The sequence below is a fragment of the Opisthocomus hoazin genome, chromosome 20 (assembly GCF_030867145.1).
Source record: "Opisthocomus hoazin isolate bOpiHoa1 chromosome 20, bOpiHoa1.hap1, whole genome shotgun sequence".
Lineage (NCBI taxonomy): Eukaryota > Metazoa > Chordata > Aves > Opisthocomiformes > Opisthocomidae > Opisthocomus > Opisthocomus hoazin.
The window spans coordinates 9285368-9305007 of record NC_134433.1 but is presented as its reverse complement, the minus strand read 5'-3'; the positions used below and the strand labels follow the sequence as shown (position 1 = coordinate 9305007).

Sequence of the window (19640 nt, the reverse complement as noted above, 5' to 3'; positions counted from 1 at the left end):
AATACACTGCACTGTGCTGGTGGGCTGGGTTCCCCTGGCCCCCTTACCCACAGAACATAGAGGCTGGCATGGATTGCTGCCTAGGTAATCTGGTGGGCGTCTTCCTGGTACCTCCACCATCTCACAGCAAGGCAACATAAAAACATCTCTTTCTGCCCTTGGTGTACAAAATCCAATGAAAATATGAAGCAGCCTAGGATTAATGCGGAGGTAAGGTCAGGGTGACTGTGGTTAAATCATGGGTCTGTGATTCATGATTTCCCGAAAAGCCTGAACTGTTGCTGCCTATTGCTTCTGGAAAGAGTACTTTGGGCCACTAAGAGACATGCGGCCATTGAACAGTGAAGAGCAGTGCAGACACCCAAGCCAGCTCAGCCACGTAACTTAGGACCATGCACCGAAACTGCTCTGGCTTTGAAGTGCCCAATGGCATGTTTGTTTTAGCACTGTGCTGGCTTCAGAAGGGGCTCGCGGGATCTCAAAGCATGCTGCCTTACTGCACGGTAACAGACGCGCTTCAAGTCACTTGCTTAAGAGCTGCTTTCTCATAGCATTCTCATAGCATTCTCATAGGCTAAATCAATCTCCACAGGCCATTTCACAATAAAAGTGGATGTTGATCAGAAGGAAGGTGTGAGCAGCTTGCTTTACTGCTGAGGCCAGGAATGAGATGCCATGTGTCAAGGAGAAAAATAAGAAAGGTGTTATGGGACTTTTGGTTAAGAAATGGTCATCTCAGTGCAAAGGAACAGGCCTGCTTCTCACAGGCTGGGATAGTAGGTCCAAACAACATTTTGCCTCTACTGTGTTTCTGAAAAGGGAGAAATTGGCACAGCAACTGTTGGCAGCTGTGAGAGAATTGATCCTCAAGTACCCCAAAGGGAGAAGTCTGCTCTGGGATGATTGCACAAGCCCATACTCTGGTTAAGGGAAGGAAACATGCATTAAGGGGTGATGCCACACACTGTATGAGTGATATTTTTAAGTTTTCTGTTGAGGCTATTTGCTATCTGAATGACTAACACGTGAAACTTTCTTTAAATCTGATTGTGAAAATAGGTTTTATGTCAGTTATAATCACAAGACATTTGGGGATCACTGGTTTTCAGGGTAATTGGTAGCACCTTTTGGGCTTTCTCTGTAAAACAGAGTGCTACATGAGGCAAGGGCCTCAGTGGTGTTAAAGTCATTTCGAAGGCACTGTGGACAGGATTAAATGATTTGGCCTAAAGACTTGAACAAATGGCTCACTGGGAAGCTAGCAGATGATCTATGCACATGGTTTGAGCTACTGCTCATGACTTGGCTCTCTGAATTGTAACAAAAATTATTGTGAGGGTCATTTCACCTGCTACTGTAAAGCCAGAGTAACTAGTACAGTTGGTGGAAGCTCTAGGTTCTCAACAGTTCTAAGCATCCTTTAAGTCATATTGGGTACCATGTCTGAAAACTCAGCTTAAACAGATACTAGACAGAGAGTTTAGGAGACTGGAAGGATGTTTAACCATCAAACAGCTGCCTGAACAGAGCCCCTAGTTGTCCAGAAAACAAAACCTTAGCGATGCTTACCATGAATTCCTATCATGTGCTCAAGGATTAATACCCTCTCAGCTAAAATCTTCAGAGCTTCTCGAAGTTGTTGAACACCTTCCCCCTGCAAGAAGGAAAAGAAAACTGACATTGGAATATGTTGCAGAACAGACTTCTTGTTCATAACATTGCCTCCACAACACCAAACTATGGAGTGTGGATGTTTAAAAAAGAAAAGATGTAAAAGAGATTACCTACAAAGCTTAAGTAGGAATGCAGGAGAAATCCCTATTTAAAGAAATACTCCTCAGTTATACCCCATGTTTGCAGAACCTCTGACCCTTTCAGTTTGGTTCCTACTTCTACAGTGGGCCAAACCCAGGGCGTACATTCCTGTCAAACCTTTCTACTGTGCAACTTGTGTTGGCAACTATGCTGAACTACCTGGAAAACAGGTTTTGGTCTTGCCTGACATTTACTCTGAACATCAGTGAGTTACCTGGGCTTTCTCTTCACTGTTACCCCAGAAAACTGGGACATGTGTCTAGCACCATCTTGTTGCTGCCTTATAAACTGGGACAGTGGCATGCAAGCCCATCCTGATGAACTTCATACTGCCTCTCAAACACCTCCTGGCTGGGCCACATGCTGCCTGAAGCTTGTCCACATACTTTCACGTGTACTCAGGCTGTGGTTAGTTGCCCCAGTTAGGTTAGACATGGGCTTGAAGGGATAGATAGCTGTTGGGAAGCATTTTCGAGTGGGAGAGCAGAGACGTGAAAACTCCAACTGTCTGCACATACAATTTGAGCTCTTCTGGGAGTCTAACCCCGAGCATGTGGGAGCGACAGTGGGGAGTAATTCCCTACCTTAGCAGGTCTGTGTGGCAGAAAAGCCACTGGGGACTGAGGAGGTGCTCAGAGAGCACGATGAGAAGGGCAGCTGGCAGCATGGCCAAAGAAACCTCAAAGTCCAGGATTTTTAGCATGTGTGAAGTTCAAGCCCAAGGTTCACATCATTGCTTACTCTGCACTTTCAGCTGTGGACACCACCCTTGTCCCCCACAACCCAGCCTGCCAAAGGGAATTTGGTTGAGGAACAGTAAAGAGATGAAAAGGAAAGTAAAACAACAATAGAAATACATGCTCACATCAGCGCCTTTGTCACCTTCCTCACCCTTCTTGCCTGGTTCACCCTAAAACAAACAAGAAACAGAAATTTTGTTTCGTGTCTGAGGACCTTGTCCAGAATCACATGCATCCCTCCCCCCCCAAAGAATCAAATTAAAGGCACAAGTGTTTCACCAGCAGAAAAAAAAAAAAACTCACTCTCTGCCACTTTATGCCAGGGGACAAAGAGCTCTTGTGGGCTCTGTCCTGGCTCCCATCAGGTTCCCAGGAGCCGGGATTCCCAGGAATCACCGTTTCTAACACTGATGAACTTGGCCAGCAGCTGCCAAGCTGCAGGAGGGGCTGGCTGCTGTGGCCTGAGCCCACAACAAGACAATCTACAGCTCATGAAGCTCTCAATGAGCAATGCTTTAGGCTAAAACACTCAGATAAAAATACTGCTCCTCTCCCCCAAACATGCACGCGTTCATCTTTGATTTAGAACGTAAAAGCCTCCATTCTGCTTTCATTAATCAGTCACATCACTTTCTGCCTCTGAAGATGCTCATTAAGCTTTTCTTAAACAAAGACCCCTGTGTGCTGCGAACATTGGTTTGATGTTCCCCCTAACCAGGAAGCTCATGCATTTCCCAAAGAACAGATGACATGGAGAAATTAAACCACAAGCTAAACATAAAACAAGGCTAACAAACTGGTGAATAAAATAGAGTGGGAATGCCTGGGCTCCTCAAACTTGCTGGGCATCCCTGAGATGCTTGCAAAGCAGGGGTGGGTATGGGAGGAAGAACTGAAGAAAAGGTTGTGTGAATTGTACAAAACGATGAGGTGGAATTAAGGAAGAGAAGCCTCCCAGAGGCCCTAGGACCTCTGGATGCTGCTAGCCAAAAATCCCCAACTTGCCCCACTAGCTCACTTTCAGCCAACATTTAGCTCCACTGGTTTGTTTGCACCCTAGCCATAAGTGGCAGTGCAGACATCTCCTGTGCACATCTGTTCAGGTATTGCCAAGAAATCATTTGAAGACATCTCTTAATCTTATTACAGGGTTTCCAGCTTGGTTTGGCAGACCAAGGTGCAGGAGGGAGTTGAGAGCAGCTGATGTACTTTGAGCTGTTTAGTGGTGCCCACCTTTGGGCTCTGGTAGTGCCAGGAACCTCACGGGGCAGGGAGGAGGCTTCTGTCTGCCAAGGTTTGGCTGGAGGGGATCTGCAAGCAAAGCACATCTCCTCCTTTGGCATGATGCCTTCTTGATCACGGCATTTCAGCACTAGGCTTAACATGCACGTGCAGAGGAATGTGGTAAGGTGAGGTTGCCTATTGAACAAATGTCTGCACTGGAGACAGTGGACCTAAGCATTGCATCTGCGAGAGCTGGCTGAACCAGCTGCAGGCCAGCTTGGTGGTTATTTACGGTGCCAGACAGGCACCAAACCCATCTGAGTCTTGCACACACCCGCAAGTACATCACTTACAGGAAAGCCCTTAATGCCCCTCTCTCCAGTCAGACCTGCTTGCCCCTGTTGGAAATAAAGTAAGTGTCATTAGGAGATATTTTTCCATTTGACAAGAACATAGTGTAATTTTTACTAGTAGAATTAAGATGGCTTAATGAAAAACCCTACACTTGGGGATAATATGAAAAAAACACCCTCTCCCTTGACATTATCACTTAGAGACAGCATAAGGGGGGGGTCATGGTTTTCTGTCAAGTATCAGCTCCAAATCCCATCACACTTTGGAGACGTTCGGTTTGATACAGAGCTACTCAGCTCAGTACCCTCTCAGTGAGGCGATTAGCAAGTTTTTGAACTTTACAGCAGTCAGTTATATTATACCAGGAAGAAATTTGGCTGGAGATTTGTTTCTTTCAAAGATACCGCATTCTTTTCTCTAGTAAAACTGATGGGCTGATGCTGCCCCAGACAGCAAGCGGAGCCCAGGACTCTCACAGAGCACTGATTTAATCTGCCCCTGCTCCACACACACACCCCTGCGCTAACCCCAGCAGCTACTGATCAAAACACATGTACAATATTTTGGTTGGTTTCTTTTTCCTGCTGTGCTAATTTTTACATTGTTCTCAGTGGGGCTGTTTTTTCTTTTAAAAAACAGAAACATTTTAAAATGGTACGTGTTGGTCTGGGGTGGAATGAAATACCATCGAACCAAGCATCTTTTTTCCCCACTGTTTTCCCTCTGTAGTGTTGGTTTCCCATCCTGGAGCACACCAAGAAAGGGCAGAACCCCTGACCGAGAGAACAGTTATAGATTATTTAATGAGAAAGCAGGAGCTTGAGAAGAGGGGGCAAAATTTAAAAGCATCTTTAGAAAGCCATTGATGAAACAGCCCCATATTTAACCTGGCTCTTCTGCCCTAGACATACAGAGAAACAAACCCAGCCTTTTTTTTTTTTGTTTCCACAAAAACACTACCTAGCTGGCGGCAGCTTTTTGTAGTGTTTGCCAGAAAGGGCGAGCTGCTTTGTTTTCGTGTCCATCAAACGGCTGCTTTGTATAAAACCAATGGGCCTTGGGCATCTGCAAAACATTGCTGCAGAGAGCTGCGCAGTGCTCGCGAGCAGCTAGCCAGCACGAGACAAAGGCCCGTATCGAGGCAAAGAGCCCTGGGAGCAAGGCCCCATTTGTCAGGCGCTCTGCATCTTCAAAGGGAAATACTTGGATTCTGCTCTGGAGGGAGGAAGGCCTGTGAAAAAGCACAGGCAAGCGGCAAACCACGGAGAGGAGACAGAACAACGCGCTCCAAATACATAAACAGACTGCTCTCTGTGTCCAGGGGGAACAGCAAAGGATGTTATCAGCTTAAAGGGGATCAAAGGATATTTAGGCTGGATGTTAGAAATATCTTTTATCCCAGGCCCTCACTCGGTGTACCTCTGCAGACTGCCTGGAGACGATGTGTGCATCCCTCACTGGCACTAAGAGTCAGATGAACAGAGGCTGATCGTGAGCGGCACACATATAGATGTGCCATCCAGGGGATGCGCTCAGACTGCTTCAGGTCTCTTCTACATCTGTTCTCGCTGAGATTAAGCAGGGAGAATGTATAATAACATTTTCTTGAATCTCAGTAAATACTGTAAACCCTCCTCTGCTGTTCTTTGCAGCTGCACAGCTCCTCCGCTCCGTGTAAAGCTAGCTCTAATTTGTATCCACCAAACCCCAAATTGCAGCATGTAGTTGTCAAAACCAGCATTCAAATCCACACTCACAGAAGACAAAAGCACACAGAACATCCTACAGAAATTCTGCCAGAAAAAGCAATCGGCTTCACTTTCCATGCTAACAGAGGAAGGAGAGAAAATAGAATTTATTTTTTTCTATTTAGTAAGACATTCTGATATTTGAAAGTCTCATTTGTCTCTAACCTAGATGGAGAGTTACAGTTCTGAATATCTAACAAGGACGGAACAAAATCAACATCTAAAGGATTTGTCTGTACTGAATGGACACAGTGCAACAAAGCCTTTGTTTCAAAATAAGTCTAGTCTTAGCAATATGGCCAACCACAAACTAAAGGAAAATGTTAAATGAATCACCGAGGAAGAGCTCTTATCAGTTTCCTGGATGGAAACTTGACTCTTTGCCATATACCATGCCTTTTTTTTTTTTTTAAACTGAAAATTGGCATTTAATGGCGATGAGCTGTAGTCAGTAACCTGTGCTGAAATCTCATCAGTTAAAGTTTTGTTCTGTATCATGATCTTAAATTCTAGTCCCAAAAATGTATCAGTCTCTAATCTATTAGTAAAGCCAATACATCCCCAACATGGCTGATCTGCACAAGGAAACTATTATTAAATAAATTGTAACAGTCAGTTAAAATGGTCTCTATCTTTCAGGTAGCTGCAAGTGATTTGTTCTGTAAGAACACAGACCAAGCACCCAAACCAATACGCAAAGATACTGAAATAAAATGGAGCATTTTAAAAGCATATGTACTCCATCCTCAGCTATCCCCTGCTCCTTGGCGTGAAGTGCCTCAGGAGGGAATGAACAATGCCACCGGGACTTGCTCTCCTTGCACATAGTCTGGGCAGAGGAACATAGTTTGAGCCTATTGCTGGTTATTCTCATTAATTTTGGAAGTCATCAAATTGGAGTTAACCAATCTGCATTTGTCTTTCTTAGCTCTTTCAGATATCGCTCTGTCTTTTGGATTGGAAGAGTGAGGAGAAATGAATAATGCTGTCGTGGGGGAAGCACACCATCTACAGCCACCCATTTACAGGTGGTGACCTCCACAGTCTCCTCCATCTATGTGATGCTAAAACTGGCACTTGGAAGAAAAGGGAACTTGTTTCCTACCGCTGTGGCACAAGGCTGTGTCAAGGCAGCCACCACTGCACATGTCCGTCACTTCAGAGGTACCAACTAATACTTTTCTCTGTATCTTTCTTCCTTTCTTTGACTCTGCTCCACACTAGGGTCTTAGTGATTGTCCACAGTCCATCTGTGCCCACTTCTACAGTTTGTAGATCTAATTGCTGAACGATCCTCCACCACCTACTACATTCTCAAATGATTTTGCACTCCTAGTGTCTCTCAGAGGAGATTTCAAAGACCATGGCCTACTGGAGAGTAAGCTGAACTGAAGCAGCTGAAGGTCCAAATGCCACTTTGAAATGCTTCCGGGTGCTTGAATGTTGGACTGGGAATCTGACACATTTATGTCCTTGCTAGATTTTTCTCTGGTATTTCCTAAACTTCACCAGTTTGGAAACAACATTCAAACAGCCCTTCTTTCTATGCTTAGTTGTTAACGCTTGATAACCCACCAAGGACTGAGGTACACCATGTAAACATATTAAGAATATGATTTCAATATTCCAAATATATTAAGAACATCATTTGACCTGGGGAATAGCTTTGGTTCAGGAAATGATGAGCTTTTACTGCCTTATTGCCACAGAAGGAACAGTTCAGTTAGACCACTCAAAACACTCCACGCTAAAGAGCTTTGGTTGGCAGAAGAAAGCTGGTCTCCACAAGCATTTATATACCACTCATTTGCCAACTGAATCTCTTCAGGGAACACCAAACTTTGCAAGCAACTCAACCCTTCTGTACAGTAAACCCTCATCTTGGTTCTTGCAGAAGACTTAGAAACTCTACATTTAAAATTCTTCCTGGCAGTAATCCCACAGGATTCGAAAGACCTATGCTGTATATCATTTCTGAGGCATCACCCCAGGTGTTGCTGGGAATCTCTCTGTGTACGTAAAGCCTTACTCTCTCTCCTCGGTCTCCTTTGGAGCCTTTTGGCCCAGGTTGTCCTGGAGAGCCCGGTAAGCCCTAGAAGAGATGCAGAACAAGAAAGAATTAATTTCTACTGTGCATCCTTTCTGTAAGTGTAGTGAATACATTTCTCAAGTGATCCTCAGCTCCTGAAAACCTCAAGCACCCATTAAGCAATTGGGCTGGATTCTCTTTCACCCTCAAGCAACCACAATGGAAGCTCTGTTTGCAGATATCCTGGGCCCTATAAGTTTCTGCACATCCGTCTGTTTGGGTCTTTCAATGCACTGCAGGCTACTGATGTAACATTTTTAAGAGGTCAGTGCAACAGGATAGTTCTTGTTCTCAGTTACCAAGAAGGAATTAATACACAGATAGCATAGTTAGCTTAAAAATCCCCACTACTTTCCCCCTCTTCATAACTGCCTCAGTGGGTGGCATGAGTAAGCACACATACCTGAAAACTAATTGGATTGTGCAGTGGAAATTATTTTGAAGCTATTCACTCACCCTAATAAACAATTTTCAAATTAAGCCAAATCTCTATTAATAATTTTGCTCCCTGGGTTGAATAAATCTATAAAACAGTCACCAATGGATAAGAAGGGCATAGTCTCCAGATTTCTACTAATTGAACCGCTTTGCAGAAATCAATCCAAATTCTTAACTTCTGCACCCAGTGAAGTCACAGCTATAAACCAGACAGGGAGAGAACAATATTGTTTGTTTATATTCAGCATGTCAGCTCCCCAGGACCACATGCAAGATGCTTTTTTCCACCTCAAGTGACTGACTTGCACATTGCCTTGGAGACTGCAGCAAAGGAGACTGCTGCTGCACTCCAGACCACCAGCGATTTAAGCCAACCTGCCTAACAGCAGCCCCCAGAAACCCCCCTACCTCTCAGCATCCAGAGAAATGGCCTTTCTAGGCATAGCTGCGAGAAGCCTCAACACCCGGTGAAGTGGCCCGACAAGATCGGACATAGGTGTTTTAAGGGTCTAAAGGAGGAGCACCCCCCAGTTTCAGCTAGGAGGTAGCAGTGCTCACCCACCAGTGTGTTGCTCCTTGCCTGCAGCCAGCCCCACCAGCTCACCACCAAGCCACACTATGTCCCGGCCTCCAGTTTAGCTACGTCTCCCCTGGGCCCAGAAAAGATTCAGCAACTTGGGCCTGGCTTAGGAGGTTTACTAGTGCTGCTAAACGAGGTAGGGCACAAACCAGACTTGGCCCTATGTCAAACCTGCAGCATGAACCGAGCTTAAGTGTCCATAAGCATCCTTTGCTCTTGACAGCTCTCAACATTGACTTTCCATGCGTGATTACACAGGGACGCTCAAGACCACTGAATTCCACAAAGTTGTTGTAAAAATTAAGATTTATAATGTGTGTTGCATGTGAAAAAGCCAGACTCTACTACAGAACCTGTTTATGAATTGTGAATTACCTTATATTTAATCTCGTTAAACTGCATCTGTCATTTTGCTGCCAAATTTCCCACTGCGTTCATATCTGTCTGGAGTTTCTCATCGTTCTCCAGAGCATTCACTATTTGAAATGATTCTGCTACACTGGCAAACTTTCACTAACCTGTTGTCCATTGCTTCTTCAAAGTGATTATTAAATACACGGTAAAAATCTCCTTTCTCTATTTCTAGTAATTCTAAACCTCCTCTTATCAGGATCTAAGTTACATCCCTCTGCTAAGTTATTTCACCTTTCTCTCTGTGCTTTTCAGTCACTTTTACCTCTTTAGTCATGTTAGATTCCTGTGAAATATTTGATGTTACTGGTTTATCTCCATATCAATACTCTTCCCAAAACTGAAGTCCCTCTGTATCAGCCAACCACAATTTTGAGCAGTTTGGCAGTTCACCACTCATCATGACTTCACTTCTTTCCATTCAACCAGCTTTTTTCCATCCATGTGAGTACTTTGCCCTTCTACCATAAATTCTTTGGAGTGAGTTTATCACAGTCTATTATTATTTCCTTCCTCCACAATTTTTGTATTGACAAATAAAGTGATGGGGATTTGTGATATTTTTCTTGACTAGAAAGTGCTATTTCTGAAAAAGTAGGCTTAACAAATTCACTTTGGTAAATTGGTGAATTCCCAATGATGCATTTTCATTCTTTTTATGTGTTCCACAGGAAACACAGTATTTTTCTATCACTGTGTTAGTAAAGCCCATGTCAGATCCTTTGCATCAACTCAGGCCACAGTGAAATGGTTTGACACAGCAACAGCAAGATATGTTGTTAGAATTAAGGGAAAATCTGGAAAGTGGAACCATTTCAACCTCTCAAAACAATTCAGAATGAAAAAAGGTATTAAAATCACAGAATTTCATGGGGAACAAAACAACAGATCCAAGACTTATAAACGACTCTCTGTTTTTGTGCAATGCGATGTTTCGTACCTAGCCCCCAGCTCTGCCCCTCAGCCCCAAAGCGCCTTACTTGGGATCCAGGGACTCCGATAGGTCCTGGTGGCCCTTTAGGTCCTGACGCGCCTGGTGGCCCTGGTGGGAATCATCACGGGAGACAATTTTAAGGAGACTTTGAAGGAAGGACCCTAAATTCCAAATGCATGCACTTCCTTTCATTGCTCTGCTTAGCCGCTCAATAGGTGAGAACCGTTTGTCGGTCTCAGGACTACAGCATAAGCGCTTCATCACACGCAGAGTTACTGGATACCCACACCCTGATAGAATGTAGCCCTGTGCCCTAGGGAAGATGTTAGAGCTCTGGGAGGGAAAAAAGGTGAAAATAGGCAGGAAGGATGTCAGTAACATGCTGCATTTCCATTGTTTAAAATGACAACTTTTGAGCAAACTTCAACTAGATCCATGAAACAGCTACATCAGAGCAAGATGCTACAGCTGGTGTTTCTGAACGTGTCTCGCAGGTGGCAAGGGCAGTCCACAAGCCTGCTACAGTCTGTCTCTTTAGTGTTGTCAGAAAGTTGATGATGAACGTGAGAGAGACGGGGTTTGGACATAGCCAGCATGAGAGGCTGACAGTGGCAAAGCAAAGCTCTTGTTCTTTGCTCACTCCAGTGGCAATAAATTCTTTTAAAGTCTGTACCACAGAAGAGCCTGCTTCCAGGACAAGTTAAACACTGTCTAAACAGGTCAACTTGTTTTACACAGTCACTTAACAGATTCATTCCTTTTGGAAAAATACTTATATCTCAACAGTAGCTGTTAAATTGTACCTGGAAATGGGAGGCAGGATATTTGCTTAGTCTGAACTTAGCAATATTCCTCTGTTTTAGTTGTCAGAACCCTTGAGATGAAACAATGTGGACATTATACACAAAGTACAGCTGAATCAGCCACAATCATTAATGCACCGTACAAATGCTAAAGTCAAAGACTAAAGGAATTGAAGGATAAATGAAAGGCCCTCATAATGAAAGGAAAAGCCTTTTCTGCAACTAATAGGACTTCACTCCTAAACATGCATCATACAGGGAAGTGCTGATGTTTGCAGGAATACTGTCCTTTAAACCACCCATCAGCACAGAGAAACAGAAGACTTGCCACTGAATTTCCATCCCAGATTCTGATATCAGTTATACTGGTGAAAATCTGAAATAGCTCAAGCCAGCTCCAAAGTCTGCATACATATCACAGAGCAGCTGGCCAGATCCTGCTCGGTGAAGCTCTACAGTGACAGGACAGGATCACAGCAGTGGTGAGAACAACTCTGCCCTCATAAAGGAATTCACTAGACAACCTATTCTTACAGACAGTCTTTAATTATTCCCCTCTCAAGACATGTCCTGCCAAAGATAAAACAATCTGCCACCATCAACAGATAAGAAACCTTGTTACTTCTTGCCACCCTTCCACTCCTGGACCCACTGGTCTACTGCCCTTCCAGTTAGGACCACTTGCTTTCCCTGCAGATATCCCACAGACCGTTCCAGCGTCCATCAGAAATTTCTTTTGCTCATCTTCCACAACATTACAGGCTTGCAGCTCAACTGAGTTTATTACCTGGTGGCCCAATGGGGCCCGGGGCTCCCCGTGGTCCTGGCAGGCCGGCCATGATGGTGTCTATGACGGTGGAGGCCAGCTGGGGTTCTCCATCTGTGTTGAAGAGCAGAGCGGTTAGTGTCCCTGCAGGAAGAGCTGCCCAGTCCCAGCAGGCAGGGCTTCACTCCAAAATCCTTCGGCGCCTGTTGCTGGCCAAGGGCAGAAAGTGCTTCAGGATGCAAAATTTGGGCTCTTGGAGCAATTGGTGCTGTGCTCTCTAACGGCACAGGCTGCATCCCACAAACCTGCAGAGCTGCTCATCCCACCTCTGATAACCCCAGAAAAGCTGTCCTATCCATCAAAAAATTTGTGTTCCTGCACATCTATATAATCCTACCTTTGAATGCCAAAGTAGATACCAAAAAGATATTCCAAAGAGTACCTCTGCACTGTACAGCAATAACTGACCCAAAATTTGCCATCTCCAAGACACATCTGGCTTCTGGCTACCTGAGAAATCAAACATGGAACTGGAGCTACCTCCTGTCTGGCATCAGTGAACCACCGAGCCAATCTGGCAGTCTAGCACATCCCCACCAACCCAGCAAGCTGACCCTGCCACCAAGGCGATGGTGGGAGGCATCCTGAGCTCTGAGGACGCAGAAAAGCCTGGGAAGAGGGTGTGCTCTGCTCCCTGCACATACTCAGGAAACTCACTTGCCATTTAGGATTATTTTAGGTGTTCAACTTGCCAGTTTGGACAAGTCCACTAAGTTCTGGGAAACGGATGGAAATGGGAGTGGAGGAGGGAGGGGAAAAGCATCAGCAGGAATTGGAGGAATTTCATGCTTTTGCACATCTTTCTCAGTCCTCTCTATTACAAATAAAAATCAGCAGCCTGTAGCTGCTTATCCTTGAACCAACAGGTTTACTACTTCAGTTGGTAACTGCATAGAAGAAACACAACTATATATAAAAAAACCCAACCCTTATTATTCATTGCAATTCCAAAAACCATTCATTGGGACAGTAAACCCTGTGAAAAGTCCATCTTTTCCATAGCTGAAGGCCACCATGCAGGAACAATGTCCATCTCCTCCTGCCCATGAGCTCAAACTTACTCTTGTTTCCTTTCACCCATCCCTTTAATTCATCACAGTAAAATTCAGGGGAACCGTTTGCAGTAAAAGGCTATAAATGCTTCACTGCTATATTGGTGCAAATATCAAGAGACACCAGGAAGATCAGAAGGGTGTTTGCTTACTCTGCAGAGTCCAGCCCAAAGCACAGAAGATGAAATCTCCAGAGATGTTAGCAGACACATTACGAAGCCTTTTCAGTTTCTGGAGCGTTGGCAATGATAGAGAGAACTTTCAAGCTAGTTGTTTGAAAGTGGTTCCGTTCCTAGGGAAAACTGTGAAATCTCTTTAACTGCCAAGGATGACAGTATATCTCTGCAATGCCTTCCTGGCAGCAGAACAGCAGAAGAACTAACACAGATCCCTCTGAGAACCAAATTTCGTGCCTAAAGCCTGAATGCAAACAGGTATTTCTTTGACTATTGTTTCTAATCCCATCCATCTTCCCTTCTTCATAGCCCTGAAACAAAACAACTGAGACTGTTTTCATGTTCAGAAGCAAAGGTACCCAAGTGAAGTGTGTAATCCAATTAATTTGAGTTTTATTTGACCATGTCAAAATCCATCACGGCTTGAGAGTAAGATGAAATTGGGAAATGAGCATCAAACAGCAGCAAAGGCATTAACAATTTCAGAGCCTTTTGTTTTTGAAGAACAAGTGGTCAGCAAAATCAAATGTACATCCACTGAGAGGAGAGGATGGGCTGCAAACAACCAGGATTTAATTACTACTGGAGGTAAGCCAGGGATGAAGATTTGGGTTACAAAACTTTCCAGCTAAATGGTACATTATTAGGATGACAGAATTACTCCCACAAATCCACCCATCCTGACATTTGACTCGAAGTTATTTATGAAAGGTGATTCCACAATTGTGACACAGAAGAGAGCTCTTCTCAGCAGCCCCAGAGCTCAGCAGCTCCTGATTTGGCCTCTGCAGAATCGGAGTATGGACATGCAGGATATTTAGAGCAGCTCCGTCTTCAGCTACATGGCCAGGCAAAACTCACTCAGATCAAGGTTTCCCTCCAGATTGAGCTCTGATTGAAGCACACCATGAATGAAATGGGATTGAAGTGTGTTAAAACACAACCCTCACATTTTTTAAGGGACTCTCTCTGTATTCCTGTAAAGCAGCAGGAGGGACTCTGTCTCCTTATGAACTCCCTTCTCCTGATAAACAGGGGTCGTTGTGGGGCTCTCTGCAGCTGGAGGCTGCTATAGCTACCACAAAACAGCTCCAGCAACAAATGGTAGCAGGAATCTTCCCTTCTCAGTCATCTCCTGCGCTGACCCAGGCTCTGCTGGGCTTAAGCGCTGGATTTTGTTTCAGTGCTTCTGGATATGCCAAAGCAGAAGGCAGACAACTGTCTGCCTCATTTAAGACCTTGATACACAATTTGCTCTGGGAGCTTTCCAACTCCTAGCCAAGCCAGCAGGAAGGGTGCAACCAGTCAGACCTGGCCAGGTATGAGCACCTACTTTATGTGGAAGAGGGCACAAACATCCTGCAAAGGGGAAGCCTGAAACAGCACAGAAAAGTCCTGAACAATGCAGCGAAACTTGCCCAGCCAGAGTGGCAAGGCATCTCAGAGGCACAGGCTAAACAGCTTTGAAAGCAGTCAGTAGGTTTTCTAAATCAAATGACGTCCCCTTCCTCCTCGCCTTCCCCTTCGCTTGCTCCGCTCTGTTCTCCCTTGCTCAGGCAGGGCTACGCACGGCAGCAGGCACTGGGATACTTTGCAAATCTCTGTTCTGCACCCTTTTTCACCAGTGACATGCTGGGCACACAGGCAAGCCTGCTATGCCTCGGTTTCCCCTTGCTCTCCCTGCAAAATAGGTTAATGCTATCTTATGTGTCCTTTGCAAACTGAAATCTTTGAGATGGAAGAAAACACAGCCCTCAACAGAGTGAAAGTTGCATTCTTTTCTCTTACTTTTCCCTAAAAATCAGCTTAGCTTTAGCACAAGAAAGGCAACTGAACTGACTCTAGGCCACATACCCGATCCACTCATTTTTAAGTGGCAGAGAAAGCAAGTGATCCTTGCAGCGGCAGCCTCAGCAGTGGGGTATGGCAGTTCAGCTTCTGGCCTGCATCTAATGTTTCTAACTAAGGGATAAATTCCCCCGTTATAGGCTTGATTTGTTGAGACAGGATGGAAATGAAGTAATCCTGTCCTAATTTCTTTCTGCTACCTGATCTGGAGGGAGACAACTGGGACCAATTTCTTTACCACAGCACAGTGAAACTGTGAGAAAATATTTTTCTCCCCATTTTTGGTTTCTGCTTGTTGATAAATATTGCCAACAGGAACTCATTGCGATTAATAAAGGCACATGCATTAACCATGTTCGGGTGGAACCAAACACTCTACTACTACTACTAACCTGATACAGCTTTCTCACATCTCCATGGGTGCACATGCCCATTACAAGGAATATGCTTCCCTCTGCTGTCAGCAGCTGGAATCTTGTGTTTATAGTTTTCAGATGTGCTCCATTTAAAATAAACAAATAAATATTTTAAAAATCTACCCAGAATTTACAAGTCTAAGTTTTATTAGTTGCAGAGGATCAGCTTCCCATCAACCTATGGTAGGCAAAATCAGCCAAAACATAAGGAAAATGGTAAGTTTTGTAGGAAAATGGTCTTGATATTGCTGTAACTTTATCATGACCACAGAGGTAAGTTACACTTGCAGTGAGACTTGTATTAAGAAAAATTTTTAAAATGAGAAAAATTGTCATAAAGTTTTGGGCTACTCTCTGCAAACCGAGAACACCACAGGTATGGAAGAGTAGTACAGGGCTGCCCAGGGATGTGACAGTCACCATTTACTCATGGTCCTCAAGTCCATGTTGCTGCCCAGTGTTGCCAGAGTTAATACAGATATTTATCCACTCATTTATATGCTTCCCATTTTGAGACAATACAGACTTCACCCTCCTCACACATCGGCTGGGAAGGCCATGTAATCAGTGCCTTTACACACTTCTTAATTTACCCACCACTTTGCAAGAAGAGTTTAATTTAAAGGGTGGTTGGAGAGAGGGGGGAGCAGCGGTACCCAAACCGTCCTTACGGATCCTTTGGAATAAAAGGCTGAATGCAGAGGGCCACCATTTGGGGTGATCCTGTAAGGCAGTGAGATGACTCTAACACAAAACTTTCTTGTTATAAGGCTCATGAATGCAGCAGCTAAATCCACATTTTGTGAAAATCTTGGTATTGAATCACAATTAATTTCATCCTGCCCATATGCTCTAAGTAACTGAATATGGAATTGAGCTGTTAAAATTCTTCCCAAATTAAAAATACGTCTGTTTACTTTCGGGAAAAGAGCCTGGAGAGCAGAGTGGGTGGAAGGGAAAGGAGAGCTCTAGAAAGCCGTCAGACACAGGGAGACTTATTAATCCTTGGCTGTAACTAACACAACTGAGCTTTGAAGCTAGATGTGAGCAGAAGAGCTGGGGAAGAAGCACAGCTGCAGTCTGGGGGAGTGGAGATGGGAGACCCAGCAGAGCCTGGGCTCCAGGAGTTTACAAGCCAAGTGGAGATACCACTGAGCTCTGCTTTATCATTATTAGATGCCAGCTACTGGACCAAGACTGGACCGGAAGAATCAAGCCCAAATCTGAAAGCATTCAGGTAAGAGTGCATGATCTGCCTTTCCTAGAAAGCCTTTTCTTGCCTTGCACAGCACAAATCAAATAAATACGTTTTTAAATCACCACAGGCTCAAATAAACCCTGACCCTCCATTTATAGAGGAGGGATAAATCACAGTCTAGGTCTGGCTTTTGAGTCCATCATTCTGTGCTTTGCATGGATGTGGGATAGTGTTGACGCAACAGAAATGCAGGTGGAAGATGCATCTGCGGGGCAGGAAGAGAGACACATTTAACAGATGTCCTCGCTGTGTTGTATAGTTTTGGAGTTGCAAACCTTTGGTAATTACTGATTTCTGAGCAACCCTGAGCACTGTAACACTGCAGCAGCGGCACCAAAAGGTCTCTCAACAGCACACGTCCGTTGCACCAGCACCTAACCAGCCAGACTGCTGTGTTTCTCCACCTGCTTGTCTCTCATGCGATGCCACCTGAGCTCTGTCATTTCGCTAGAGACTGTCTCCACAGCAGCTACTCATGATGGAAGCTTAAAGGACACCAAGTTGCCTCCTGAAAGCTATGACGAACCCAAAAAACCAGGCACAGGGAGCAACCATAAATCCCCCAAACCCTGTTCTCACTGATAGTTTTAGAAAAGCAGTGACTTAGTTCCTCATTTTGGAGAGGTGAACCCCTCTAAGTCATACGTGTTTTGTCTCAAGCAGGAACTTCCAAGAGACCCACACAATGGAGGCAGATTGTCGAGCTGCTCCCAGGGAAGGCAGGGCCCTGGTAGAGCCTGGCAAAGAGGTGGGAGGATGAGTGAGCTGCTCCGTGCCTGCCCACACTCTGCTGATGTACCAGAAAAATGGGAACTGAGAAGGAAACTTACTTTCTTTTTCAGCTGTGGGCTGGAGTGAGTAGAGAACTCCTTGTTGGAAGGTAAGAGGGAGGCTTGGGGTAGCTGGTGGGCCTGGAGGACCTGGGGGACCTGGGATCCCAGTTTCTCCTGGAAGTCCTCTTGGTCCTTGAGGTCCCAACAGCCCTATAAAAAGGCAGGAGAGGATGTGTTAGCGCATTTGAAGATGTGCTAATGATGCTACCATGTAAAAAAGCAGTAAGAAAAAGGATTTCTGTCCTGAACTGTAATTGTGGGAATTAGGGGCGTGAGGGGAAATAGAAACAGCTTCCCAATTTTCCATTATTTGCCTTCAGCATCTTCCTCTGCAAAGCAGATAACCTTACTTGGCTCAAAGGTGCTGCAAAGCTTAATTCCTGAAGAGGTAAAATCTGCCCCCTCCCTGAGGCTGAGTAAGAAACTAAAGGCAGCAAAGTGTGAAGTCAAGTGCCACTCTTTCTCTTCCCCTCCACATGTACCTGTATGTCACCTTACTGCCAGGAAAGCACAGAAATAACAATGGAAACCCAGTCAGTCCAGCAGCTGACCAGTTCTGTGTCCTGTGGGGCTGGAAGGCTCTTGTTGCCAACTGAGAAACCAAAAGGCAGACACGTTCTTGGCCAGACTTTAGCCATTGACAGGTTGCCAGAAAATGCCAAAAAGCATTCAGGGCTGCTCTCACATTTAAGGCACGCTCCAAGTTTCAAATCTTTCCGGAGCTCAGATTTAAAAGGCACAGCCTTTTAGACACACAGAAAGCACTGAGACAGAGGTCTGGCACCTATTGTGTAGTACTGCCTTCATCAAAAGATTTAGGAACATTTGGGGGATGAAGAAAGTCTCCTAGCTCAGGAATTAAGTGTAGTCTGAAAGAACGGCCTCATAACCTTTTCCCTTAACATACAAAAGCATCATTAGTTTGACATCCTGGCACCTTACAACTTGACACAAATGGTGGAGAAAAAAGGGAGTTAAAACAGGCACACGGCAAGAGGGTTAAACAGGGAACGCTTTCTCCAAAGGCTGACAGATCAGAGACTGTTTTTTACAGCTCCTGAGCAGGATGGGGAAACATGATCTTGCTCTGCAGCTTTCTGGGCCAAGCTCTCTGCAGCTCCACGGGAAATCCCAGGGACAGTCATTGCTCGTGCAGTGCAGGTGGCTGCCTGCTCTGAGAGCTGCTGGCTGATTTCAGTGCCCAGGGGACTTGCTGGAATGGATTCAATACCAGCTGAAGATTCTCAACATCTTCTGTGTCCAAGCCTTTTATGGTCTGTTGCCACAGATAATTTGTATAAAGTGAAATATCTCCTATCGTGGTAGCACTGCCCTCCTCCAGGACTTACCTGGTGGCCCTGCCGGGCCCCTCTCACCAGGTTGTCCTTTCTCTCCTTTTGGCCCTGGTGGTCCTGGAAGACCAGTTGGTCCGACCGGGCCTGGAGGACCAACCTGTCCTGGCAACCCTGAAAACATACAGAAAGGAAATTAGTTGGAGGTTAGGACACTGCTGAGGTCCAAAGGTCTTTAGCAACCTAGAAGCCAGAGGAGAGGCACTCAAAGATGCAAGGAGGAGAAATGCACAGACAGGGTGGTAATGGTGGCAAGACCTCGCTGGTATGTAGGGCAGAAGAGTTAGACTGGACCTTGCTTCTCCACTTCTTCCTCCAATTTAAAGAAACAAACGTGCCCACGCACAAGGGCCACCCCAAAAAGTCAGCAGGATGTGTACCTCCAGCTGGGATGTGCTGGCTAAACTGAGCCCACACTGTCCCCTTCCCAAGGTGGGAAAGGCTCTGGGCAGGGTCTGGCTGGTCCCTCACACACTCCTTTGCTAGCTTCGTCCAGACACGTGTGTCAGCTCCATGGTAGTCCCAATGTATAAAATATGCAAAATATATTTGCAAAAGCAAATCAAACCCTGTGTCCCACCTGTTCTGGATGATACGTACATACCACCCAGAGATGCCGCATCAAAGATGTTTCCCTGTTTTCATTCATCTAATGAGTGTATCGTGCTGCGCACAAGCGTTTTTTGTCCCAGGCTGAAATTAATGCACGCACACTTCTGAAGTAACTGGATGTTACTCATCTA

At 45.1% G+C, this 19640-nt stretch overlaps 1 protein-coding gene across 4 annotated transcripts in view; it reads right to left on the bottom strand.

Annotated features, from left to right (window-relative positions):
- The window catches only part of COL26A1 (collagen type XXVI alpha 1 chain), a 182391-nt gene that overhangs the window by 7117 nt on the left and 155634 nt on the right, over positions 1-19640 (bottom strand). For 3 of the 4 annotated variants that reach the window (XM_075439948.1, XM_075439951.1, XM_075439950.1), the window contains exons 7-14: positions 18895-19011; positions 17543-17695; positions 11924-12016; positions 10380-10441; positions 7911-7973; positions 4133-4177; positions 2681-2725; positions 1570-1654 (exon numbers count right to left, since the gene is read on the bottom strand). In XM_075439948.1, the coding sequence (XP_075296063.1) occupies positions 1570-1654; positions 2681-2725; positions 4133-4177; positions 7911-7973; positions 10380-10441; positions 11924-12016; positions 17543-17695; positions 18895-19011 (663 nt within the window). The remainder of the gene's footprint in view (positions 1-1569; positions 1655-2680; positions 2726-4132; positions 4178-7910; positions 7974-10379; positions 10442-11923; positions 12017-17542; positions 17696-18894; positions 19012-19640) is intronic. The other variant, XM_075439952.1, reaches the window with a different exon arrangement.